This window comes from Triturus cristatus, chromosome 1_2, assembly GCF_964204655.1.
Source record: "Triturus cristatus chromosome 1_2, aTriCri1.1, whole genome shotgun sequence".
Lineage (NCBI taxonomy): Eukaryota > Metazoa > Chordata > Amphibia > Caudata > Salamandridae > Triturus > Triturus cristatus.
In genome coordinates this window covers 147,689,469-147,701,912 of record NC_140580.1, presented here as the reverse complement: position 1 = coordinate 147,701,912, position 12,444 = coordinate 147,689,469, and the positions used below count along the sequence as shown (strand labels likewise).

At 45.2% G+C, this 12,444-nt stretch overlaps 1 protein-coding gene across 2 annotated transcripts in view; it reads left to right on the top strand.

Moving 5' to 3' along the window:
- The window catches only part of HABP2 (hyaluronan binding protein 2), a 227,122-nt gene that overhangs the window by 205,280 nt on the left and 9,398 nt on the right, over positions 1-12,444 (top strand). For both annotated transcript variants that reach the window (XM_085603357.1, XM_085603356.1), the window contains exon 12: positions 4,051-4,185. In XM_085603357.1, coding sequence (XP_085459483.1) covers positions 4,051-4,185 — 135 coding nt within the window. The remainder of the gene's footprint in view (positions 1-4,050; positions 4,186-12,444) is intronic.

Sequence of the window (12,444 nt, the reverse complement as noted above, 5' to 3'; positions counted from 1 at the left end):
TAGGCACAAAAGGCCAGATGTACGACCATTACATTTAGTGACTCGCAAATTGCAATTTTTAGTGGCTTGCAATTTGCAAGTTGCAAAATGAAATGTACTAATGTGCCTCAGTCATATTATGTATTCCCAATAGGGTCGCAAATGACCTGCCTTTGTGAGGCAGGTCGCAATTTGCGAACCATTGGGAATAAGCAATAACACAGGGACCTGCTGGACAACAGACTACCATGTCTTTGTTTGCTTTTAAATAAAGCAACTTTTTTTGGGGTGTGGGGGAAGGGGGTGGAATGTTGCCCGTTTTCCTTAAAGGAACACTGTATATGTTTCTAAAAGAAAAATTAAACATTTATGTGATTTTGTTTTTACTGCTCTCAAAAAACATTTTCACTGCCAGTTACAAAGGGAAAGGGGTCCCCTGGGGCCCCCTTCCGTTTTGTGACTGGCTTACCACCTACTTCAAGTAGGTGGTAAACTGCGATTGTTTTGCGACCGCATTACGGTCGCAATACAATTGCACTTGCCCTTGCGACTCACTATTATAAAGGGATGCCCTTGGCACGCACATTCCTACTAGAGAATCAAAAACCCTATTTTAGGAGTCGGTTATAGGTTACTGACTCACAAAATAGGGTTAGTACATGTCAGAAGCCATTTTTGCAGTCACAAACAGACCAATTCTCCTTTTGCGGCCACTAAAAACAGCCATATATCTGGCTCAAAATTCCATCAACCAACTTGTCAGAGCAGGTAAAAGCACCAACAGCCTGAGGTTTCAATGAAGATGTTTCCTTATGTTAGTTAGGAGTTGTCCACCTTAGACAGACATGTATTTATTTGGGCAATCTTGTACTGCAAGATCTTGTCCCTTATGAGCATCAGCGTGCAATACAGGTTTGCCCTTAGCAAGACACATCTAAATCAGTGCCTTAAAAATCAACAAAGTACCCATGAGTCGAGTAACTTAGAGTTACTAGAGCCACCAGATCTCCCTTTGACATTGTTTTTGTGAAAGTATCCTATTACCCGCAGCTAGTGACTCACTGAAGTAATATTTCCACTGCAGGGGTTTGTGTTTGATTCCATGGCCACAGGTTCATTTCCAGGTTGGTCCACTCCACCTTTTATCCTTCTGATGTTAATAATGAGAGCACCATCTGTGTCAATAGCTTCAAGAGGCTCAATCTGGGTAATGCAAATCGACATACATGACTGTTATGAGTTCCTAATTTTCATCGTGGGATGCATTAGGGCAGGAGCGGCGTTAGTCAGACATACTAGACTGCAATGACTAACTCTGCCCAAACCCTATTGCCCTTACTGATAAAAGACTGATGTAAGACTGATTCAGCACCGACCCAGTCAGCCTTACACACATAATCCTGCCCTGTAACTGACTGCGACCTGTTATGATATTCTTTCTGTTACACATGACTGAAAATGAACCATCCCCACCAGCATTTCAAAACAAAATCTGTCATGTGAGTGATCCAAATATCCTGATAAGCATTCAGACGCCTAAATTCAATGAGAGAGGGCGCTAATTCGAAAATGAGTTATCCACTGTAGAGCAGTAGCGGCTGCTACCGACCAGGGGGCAGATTTACAAGCCCCTTGCGCCTCATTTACGCCGCTGTTGCGTCACTTTTGTGACGCAGCGGCGGCGCAAATCCTGCGTCATGGTGCGGGGTACTTACAACGTGACGCATCTGGGAGATGCGTCACGTTGTAAAGCCCTGCGCCACATGTAGGCGTCCCTGCGCAGGGGGGGGTGTTCCGGCGCAGGAACGCCTCCTAAAAGTGGCTGAGTGAAATCTACAAGATTTCAGTCAGTCACTTTTAGGCCCATGCTGCGTCAAAACCCTGCGCCTGCCTGAAGCAGGCGTAAGGATTGATGCAGCATTAACAAGATAGGGCCCCCAGAGAATTGCTGGAGCTGCGTCGCGCTTGCGACGCAACTCCAGCAATGCGCCACTTTTCCGGCACAGATGTGTCACGCATCTGTGCCGAATGTGCCCCATGGTGCGCCGCATTGTAAATGCGGCGCATCCATGGTGGTGGAGCTGTGGCACACAATAACTGGCGCATCCCTGCTAATATGCAGGGATGCGCCAGTTATTGTAAATATGCCCCCAGGGTTGGTGAGGCAGGGGGAGGGGGAACGAGGGAGGGGGAAATAATTAACAAATAAAAAGCACTTACCTCTTTACTGCCGGCCGCTAGCAGCGTTGTGACTTGTCTGAGCGATGTGATTCGGTGCTCAGCAGGGCCGGCTTTAGCACTGGTGGTGCCCTCTGCGACAATGTCTGTTGGCGCCCCCCCAATGACCACCTCTGCTACAGATTCCCTCACTATCAGCTTTAACAGTGCCTCTCAAGTCTCCATAACCATTGTCTCTCAGATTCATTTAGTTTTATAGTACCACTCATACCAGTGTAAGGTGTCAGAGCACTTTACACCACACACACATTGCACAGAGACAATCATGTGTGTGTAATTCAGTGTATAGGGATGTTACATCAGACAGGACTACAAGGGGTGGTTTAAGAGTGACGGATCATCAATACTGGTAGGCAATATAGTTAAAGTTCTTATTCAGGAAAGGCACAAATTCAGAATTTAAAACGTAACATCATTGTTAGGGGTTCTCTTTCATAATAAGAATTGTTTTCTACCCAAATGAACCCTTTTGGCAAGATTAGGATAATGAAAGACTGGGCAAAAAACACATAGATCTAAGATATAACTTGCAGTTTACAGCAGCTCTAGGGTGACAGTTAATAGCTCAATGTTTTATATTAGGATTTTGACTAATAAACGACAAGTAACAAAAGGAGCTCTCTTACAGAAGCAGTAACCCACTGACCTATTTACATTATATGCACGCTGTTATCTGCATGGTACACGTTCCTAGCAGCAGCCATTTTAACCTTCTGCGCTACCTTAGGATAAGTCAAAACTTCCTCTAGACAAACCTCCTATCTCTTTCCAGGAAGACGATTAATCACCGGACTTCTCTTGGCATTTTAATTGATGTCTGAAAGTTTCTGGAGGCCAGGAATGAGGCAGCAGGTGCTTTTAAAATGTTAATACACATTTTCAAAAATGACACCCCCACCCCAAGTTAACGCCCGTGCGGTCGCACCGATCACACCGCCCTAGAGCCAGCCCTGGTGCTCAGACAGGGACTGGCAGGCTGTGCATGTTCTCCACCCAGGCCGTAACACAGCCTGGGTGGAGAACATGCGGAGTGTGCATGACGCTTTGCCTGGCCCGAGTCGGCTGTCCAAACCATCATGTGCAGTTTAGGTGCTACCACCACTCCTCCCTCTGTGACGTGAGGAGCCCAGCCACACCACCTGGCTTCAGGTGCAAGCTGAATACAAAAAACAAAAATTATAATAACAAACGTTATTATCATTTTCTTTTTTGTATTCACCTTGCAGCTCGAGCAGTGGGGCGACGCTTCTCCGCCTTAGCGGAGGAGCCGCCACTGCTGTAGAGACCAATATACTAATAGCAATTCCGTTTTCAGCCAAACACTTTTGAATAGACTAAAGGTCCTTCTTTTCTTTCCCTCTTGCTTTGACATCATTTCAACAGTGGCGTAAGAAGGGGGGTGCGGTGGGTGCGTGCCGCCCTGGGTGTCATCACTTAGGGGAGTGACAAACTGGCAAAAATATGTGTTTTAAACACATATTTTTGCCATTTTGTCAAGCCGGGGGTGACAAGTGTCATCACTGAGGGGGGTGACAAAATGGCAAAAATATGTGTTTTAAACACATATTTTGCCATTTTGTCATTTTGCGCACCGAGTACCACCTGACCATGCTACGCCAATGCATTTCAATGTACGAAAATGGGATAGGCCTGCATTTTCTTATTTTTTTACTACATTTTTCCAAGCTAGAATCCAGGACAGCTATAGAAACAAAGATTCCTGAGGCGCAAAGCCTCGCATTGCAAACTTTACACCAGAAACATCACAGACCCATTTTTTGAAGGGTTTCCCTCATTCAATAACCATTTAGTATTTTTTATTTATTTCTCTAGCACTGTTGAAACTGAAAAGTATCCAAGGTAAATGTGCAGAAGAGACCAAGTATGTGAAGACCATCTGCTTACCAGACAGAGAATTTCCTCCGGGACAAAGCTGCTATATCTCCGGCTGGGGCAAGACAGAAACAGGTAAGACTTCAGCCGGGGAGCTAATCCACTTAATTCTTTATCGCATGTCTGTGCATCTGCAGTGAAAAAGTGGATGAAGGGCAGAGGTGTGGAAGTCTATAATGATGCAATCAGGTTCTCTTGGTTCCACACTTTGAGTAGAAGTTTGCCTTTTGAGATGATCAAAAGAAACATCATATTCCAAACATTTTTTTTCAGCTAATATGATTTTTCCTCCACACTCAACAAGGAATATCAGCTCCTCTTATATGAATTCACCTCATATGAATAATAATCCTTTGATTTTTATATAGTGCATCATGCAGGATTTGTTGCAGTCACCAAGTACTGTAAATAACAGATGCTATTTTATTATCCGATTTAACCGCAAATACTGGCCTCAGAAGGCTGGAAGGGTAAATTAACTTTGTCAAGATTCAGCCTCCTGACCTCCACGTCACAGCAGATAATAGTGGTGAGTTCTGCAGCTCTTTCAAAAAAAAAGACATCCCTTGAAAATCGGAATTCGCTCATGGTAATTAAAAGCCCTCGTCTATTTAGAGAAGCAGGTCCCTTGACCCGAAATATCTCATCCTGAAACCTCCAATGCAGCCACACCAGCAGGATGCGGCAACATGATTCAGCAAGCACCGTTCTCAAGAAAGATGCAAGGAGGAGAACTATTGTTTGCTTTTCAACATCCTGCCTTATAGGCGAGACTTCAGCCAAGCCTTTTTCAACTGCGAGAGAAAAAAAGGCCTATCTATTCAGACAGTCCTTCTACCCCGAAGATGTATTCAGGAACGGCCCTCCATTTTAAGGGAACTGACACATGTTCTGATATCTGTCATCAAACAGCCTTCTATATATCCAGATTGTCAGGTGTTCAGAACGTGACCTGACATCCATTGATAACTTCACATCTCTCTCCAGAGCTCCAGTTGCTAGTTTCGAAGCCAGTGTTGGGGTGTGTACATATACATGCATTAAAATAACTAGAAGGCGTGACAGCTTCCCTTACCATGTAATTTAGTATACCTGGCACTGATTTTACTTCACCGAGGTCTCCGGGGTCATGAGCCAGTGCCAAGCACCGAGAGCAGTCAGGACTCGAAGAAGCCTGTTTGTTTTTGTAGTTGTCACCCCATGCCTACTCTTCAGCAGCAAATAGGAGGCGGTTGAGGGCATTGGTTTGAGATTAAAGTGGGTCAACGGGCGTATGCTGACACTTCTGCTACCCTGGTTACTGGGAGCTAGAATGGCAGGCTGGAGGGCAGAGAAGTCACACTTTTTATGTTAGTTGTACTGCAACTAGACTCAACAACACGACCAACACGCTTAAAGTAGTTTCCTCAAAGATTTCCTAGACTCTCTCTTGGAAGCTTAGATCTAGGAACAAAGAGTCCTTAGGTATGTGCATTCAAGGAGCTCACAGCAGCGAACCAGACACTAGTATAGTTAAAATCTAAAGAATTTGAAACCAAAGCCAAGTTAGTTAAAAAAATAAAAATATTAAATTAGAAGAGGAATAAATGAGTACAAAAGTAATGCAAAGTAGGCCTGTGGTTATCAGTTATGCTAAAACTACATCAGTATTTTAAACCATGCCTCTTGTGTGAGTGAGCTGGCTTGACAGTTTGAAACTCTGGCTAGGAAATGTTAAATGGTGTGTTTAACCACGGTGTCAAGCAGGGTCAAGGAAACATGCAGGTAGGTTGAAGACTCAGAGATACAGGCCATGATGTGAGGTCATCTATGATAAGGTACCCCCGGTGGCCATAGTTTGATGTGTTCGCTCACTTGATGTACAGTGTTTTGCCAATCGAAATGCTCAATGTAGGGATAAGATGTGCAGATCCAGTGTGCATGCTATAGATCTCTCAGTGCCAGTTCTCCTCTTATCCAGGTCCACTGAGTTGCAGCTCCCCCTGATCTGGTCCTTTCAGCATTCGCAGACAAAGTTCCTCCAGAAGGCACTCATGTTCCTCCTGCAAGTGGTTTCTTCTCGACTCCTCAGCACTCTTGGAGCATGTTCCTCTAGCAGGGAGTTCTTCTCTGGAAAAGGGATTTAAATGTACCTCCTCTGTCATTGGGATGCGAGGCTTATGTTAGCCCTTTCTACAGTTTGCTTCTTATTTCCAGCTACATGTTACATATCATGACATGCAGCAGCATGGAGCCTCGCTAAAGCTAGCCACTCGATGAAGACATCGAGGGCCAGCCAGTCACCCACCCTGTATGTAAGATGCTGAGAAAGGCAATAGATCCCCATCCAGTCGCCGCAGTCACTGTGGTGGAGCAGCGCAGTGTGGCCACAGACCAGCCAGTGACACTGCATCACTTTTGGATATGTGCAGAGCCACGTGCATGAAATATGCCTCACGCTTTGCCGGGTGGCACACTAAATTTCTCTCCAACCTTATAACGAACACACAAACAAACTTTCAAACCAAGAACTACTTTGGACCTGATTTAGATCTCGGCGGACAGGTTACTCCACCACAACTGTGCCGGATATCCCGTCTGACCATAATATAAATCCCATTATAGCCTATGGGATTTATATTTTGGCGTACGTTGTGACAAAATAAACCATCTGCTGAGATCTAAATCAGGTCCTAAGACTTTCAGTACTGCAAAACATCCTCCAGCCTCTGGGATGGCTGTGGATCATCTCAGAGTTCATATCTAGTCCATTGACCTTGTGAGAGAACATCTCTACCAGCGTTGCTCTCAGGCAGCATTCCTATCTGGATGTCTATGTGGCACCGGAGGGACCACACTTTTTGTAAGGTCTGGGTGGTTGCTGATGTGGTAAGATTCTGGAGGGGTTGTGACATAGTGGCTAGGTTTGGAATAGATCACCCTCACTAGTTCACCATGCCATGGAAACCTCTGACCTTGGTGGCTGACTCTGGCACCTGGACTTGACGCCTGTCATCTATTTTCTTGAAGTCTGTGATGAAGCCTTGGTCTGAGAAGATGTCCCTAAGAAGTTGATGCTCTTCTTTAGGAATTTGCACTTCTTGTGTGGGGTTAACCCAGCTCACGAAGTCACATTAGTGTGCTGTGCAATCTTCTGTTGTGTTCAGATAAGGGACCTGGCTTGGATGAGGATGTCATCACTTACACCTTTTAGTCCATTTAGGGTCGCTCAAATCATGCTCTTGGAAAACCTCAGTGGCTGAGGATACCCTAAATCATAGTGTTTTGCATTGTCTCAGCCCAATGTGAGTGGAAAAGGTCATTATTTAACAGCTGTCTTTGTCTAGAGTGAGTTGGTGATATCCAGCATTCAGGTCCAGACAGGAGAACCAGTTTGCTGCATTGAGGTCTGCCAGAACGTCAGTGTCATTGAGTGTGGGTCTCATGTATCCTTCTGTGCAAATGACTATGTTAGTGAGCCTCATGTCGATGCACTTTTGTTACACATTCGAATTGTTGTGTTTTGTGGACACCACCATAGAGGAGACACACGTGATGGGTCCTGTGACCTTTTTGATTATTCCCATTTGCTTGAGGCATTTCAGTTCTTTCTCTACTTTTGGTCCTCAGTGAATAGGAATCCACTTGTGTCTGAGGGCGAGTGGCCTGATTGCTTCTTGACAGGTTATTGTTTCAGCCACAGTAATCCCGTGAAAAGTTAATGAAATCCTGTACAATATGATTGACTTTTTAATGTTGATACTTCAAACAAACGATATTAAGCCCAGTGCTTCTGCCATGTTACAACCGATGTAGATGTCGGTGCTGTCATCAATTACAAAGAATTTCCCCTCCATTCTTCAATCGGCATGTTGAAGAAGCCTGCGATTGGGAGTGGGTCATGTTTCCCTTATGCAAATATGCAGGTTTTAATTTGATTTGATTTTTTGCATTTATACATTGAAAACAAGGAAGTGTCCTAGTGCTTGAGATAAAATGGAACCAAAAACCACAGTCGCTTTGTAGTCACTCTGCCGTACGAAACCAGATTAGCTGAGATATTAGTTGAACATATTGTGTGCAAACAAAAAGGTTGTCACCATGTTATTTGCTTTCTAATAAGCACAGGTTTGGGTTCTAGTCGGTTAGATTGTCTTCTGTTCATCATATTGACCGAAACCCTTGTGTCGGTGAGTGCTGTGACTCTTATTCTGTGGATGGTGACCTCGTTTTTGGGGGGTTGAATGCTTGCTTCTGTACTTTTGGTCTGTAGCTGAAATGAGGAATATGTTTTTGTCCTTGCCCTTTCCATCTCCGGTGGCTGCTTTTCATGCTCCGTTGTTCCACCTTCTGGATGATGCCCACTGTGGTGCATCATCTTCCTCCGCAACTACATTCCTTATGGTCACTCAAGTGTCCCTCTTCGGCTGGCTCATCGTCGATGCCCTCCTCTGTACATGCATACAAATTATTCTGGTGCCTGCACGATTAGCAAGTCTTGCCTTGACCCAGGCAGTAGGCGCATCCACACATTTTTTGTATACCAGCATGGTTTCTGCCTCTGTTCATGGGTAGCCTGCAAGGTCTTGCTTCTACTTTCATTGGCCTCGAGGCATCTTCGCTGTCACCAAGCCCCATCTTTGCCATGACTGTCTCCATGGTGGGCACGCCCACTGGTTCATCTGCTATGCCCATTGGGAAAAAATGATGGGACTAATTTGCTGATTGGGTTGGATCCAGCATCAGAGGCCTGTTGATCTGCACTCCTGGATTAGTTGGGTGCATACCTCCTTGTTGGCGTCATCATCAACACATGTGCTTGCCAGTTCTCTCAGGCATACATAAAATGGGTGAATTATCTCTCCTTCCTCTTGTTTAGCTTGTCTTAGGACAAAACATTTATAGTCAGGGTTTCTTTGGGGGTTGAAGTGTACCTTAAGGGTTGCCACCACTACATTTCATTTATTGTCACCTCCCTTGCCTGGCAAATTCTGGAACAGGTTGTACATTTATTCCCCTGCTTAATGTAGGGGTGATGATCTTTTGATCATAGGATCAGTCTCTATTGCCACCGTGAAGTAGTTGGCCTGCCCATCTATTTGGTCCAGCAGCTGGTCGCTTGTGCGAGTGCGGCGAGTTGGTTGAATGGAAGTATGCTACATGCCACAATCTGGATTTGAATTGGCACCTGGGGTGTACCCTCAGGTGAGGGTGTCGGTGTTGCTGGACTAGGGAACATTTTTATTGCTTCTGCTGCCACAACCATGGGTGGTGGATGAGGACTGTTGCTATCTTGTTGGTACCTGTGCAATTGTATATTTGTTCCTGTATTCTGTGGATGGCTGTGCTGCCCTTCTGCAAGTGTTATTCTCAAATCAACATTTCTTCATTTTTCCATGTTCCCAGTATTTGCTCATTTGATTGTTAATATTTTATTCTGCTGGGCATGGCTATAAGTCTGCTGATCGAACATTAGGGGCACCTCTATTAGCAGATACTTTGTGATCCTTTTCTTTCCTTTCCTTTGTCTTGGTAGGGGGGTTGAAACAAATGGGCATGGTGTTTGTTCTCTCGCCTGTTATGGGGCAGGCCTCATGACTTATGGGGCAGGACATTTGGGCCTCGATTTTCGATCCTCGTCGCCAATGTTGTGACACAGCGCAGGGGGCACAGAGCAGCTAGGGACACTACCAATGTTTCGAATACAGGTCCACTCTTTGCTCGATCCCTTTATTCTGCTCCTGATGTGTGCTCGTACAACTACATCCACAAGTATACACCCAAGGTTGACACACTACAGTCACCAGGCCATGCAGCTTAAGCTTTGACAGTGCTTGTATCCTTAGTCATGCCAATAAAGCATTTTTACATTGCAGCAGAGATGTGGTCGTTGTTGTTGTTGTCCTTGCACTGAATCCAGGACTCTGGCTGGAATTACTGCTAGCATCACCACCTGTGCATGCAATACCAACAGCACTGTAGAGATATCGATGAAGCTGGCTGACACTCGATCCGATCTACACACACTCTAGCTTGTCTTCTGTTCTGTCCTTTTTCTGTTTTGCACATATACCAGCCTTCAAAGCCTGTGTTCCGTGCAGCATCTCTTCTCCCTTGTTTATATTCTTCTCCCAAATCCTGTGATGCACCATTGCCACTCGAAGCCTGACTCCTCTGTCCTTCATCCCTTAGCCATGATACCTTCATCCCTTGGCTTCTCTAACTGTGTTAAATTTCGCCCCTGGCCACAGAGCAGCATGTAGCTGCTGCTCTCTATCCTGTCCTTGTCCTAGAGAATAGAGAGACAGAGATAGCGAGAAGACAGAGCAGGATAGGAAGCTGCAGATGGTTTTGACCCTCTCAGGAGGGCAGCTGGGGCCGTGATCTAGTGTCCTGTGTTAACTTTCGGAGCACTGCATGCATCTTGCAACAATGGTGCCCATGTTTGTGGGAGGTGCAATGGTAGATGGCTAATGCTATCATGGCACTTCTCTTCTCCCCTAGGACTCCTCTGACTAGTACACCTCCCCTTTGATCCATGCTGTTTTGCTGTTGCTCACGCTATGATCAGGCCATCACCTTTCCTTTCAGTTCAGAAAAAGTTTTTAAGAATCGATTTTTGCAATTTTGAGGGAGAGAGAGTGCACTTTAATACCAGTCAGGGGTCTAGGACCTTTTGGGCAACACTTGGCGAGATTGGACTCAATCTCTCATAAGCCACCTGCAAGATCCAGGGCAAATCCATTTGGAACTGGCTAGCTAATCTCTTCTTTGTTGCGGGTTTCTGCAGCAGCTTAATAGAAGGTTAGCCAGATAGCCCTTGGATTCCACTCTTCTGTCCTGTGTTCAGGTGAGAGTAGGTGCAGCTCTTGGTGTTTCTTTCCACAGGTAAAACAGTAGACTCAGTCCCTCTTCTGAGTACCAGTCCTTTGGTTCAGTAGTTGAAATCATTCTTCTGTTTTACACAGAACCAGCAGTGTTCTGAGGAAGATAGCCAGGTATGCCACTTAAATGCCTGGCACTAGCTTGTGGGTTGAGCTGGCTCCTTATCTAATGAGGAATAATTTCCCATTGGCAACCCTACTCACATTGTCATAATTTCCTGGGGATTTGGCACCAAATAGCCCCACAGTGCGCTGCTCTGCCAAAATCCAACTTGGCAGAATCTTTTCTCCATTGGTCAGAGCCCTGGTCACACCTCCGAGGTATGTGTAGGGAAATGAAGACCTCCCCCTGCAAAACCAGCTCTGTGACAGGTCCACCCTAACCTCTCTGGGATTGGTGCCACTATGACTACTTAGACAGTAACAGGGGCAGGCCTAGGTGTGAGTTACCTCTGCCTGTGACAGGAGCTGCCCCTTTGAAGTTTTTACAGTTGGTGGCCACATCAACCAAGAGAGCACGTACCCCTGAGCACCACTGATAGATTACAACATTAACAGACGTTCATCTAATTATAGCATGGAAGCCGTGTGCAGAGAATATGACAGGGGCATTATAGTACAGGCTTGTGCTGAGTTTCAAGGGCCGCTGGTATGCCATCTTAAGAAAAGCTCTTGTTCACACAATGTTTTTTTTGTTAAAATCCCTCTATAGTTCAGTTACATAAGTGCTCACAATCCTGGCCCACAGATAGTGTTTCTGCCTCATACACTCTGGTTCTTCCCAAACACACTGCTCTCAAAACAGCTCCAACCTTACCGCTCTTTGCACTGTCCACAAACACTGCCTTACCAATAACTTTGCCTCAACATCCTGCCCTTGCATCCAACATGCAGCTCGTGCCCCTTCATCCAATCATTAGCTCACAATTTCACCCAGCCATCCATCCACCCATTTATCCGTTCATCCATGCACTCACTCATACATCCATATGCTCTCACATTCATTTAAGTCATCCATTCATTAACTCATTCTCGTATTTCCCCACTCACCCAGTCGCACAAAAAGACATGCCAACTCAAAGAAGAAGCACTTTTCTTTTGAATAATGCTGGCCCCATTAGCTGTGCCGAACCTCAAAACTTATTTGTTTTGATTTTACTGTTTTTCCTTGCCGTTTCTTTCACCTTGTGCAGGTTTGGCTTCAGAAATGTATTTTCGAGTTTCTCAGGTCGAAATGCATTATTTTTCTGGACAATATTGTTGAACTGTTAAAATATTTAGGGGTGTATTCACAAGAACGTGTAAGAGTAGCTTAACCAAGAGTAGCTTAACGCAACTCTCAAAATCTCAGCCCATCAATGGAAAATAACCCTGTGTCAACGTGGAATTGACAACAAGGCCCCATGCGATAGTGGACAATGACCGCAATACAACCACCTCGACGGAGATAAAAACACAAACCATAACACCA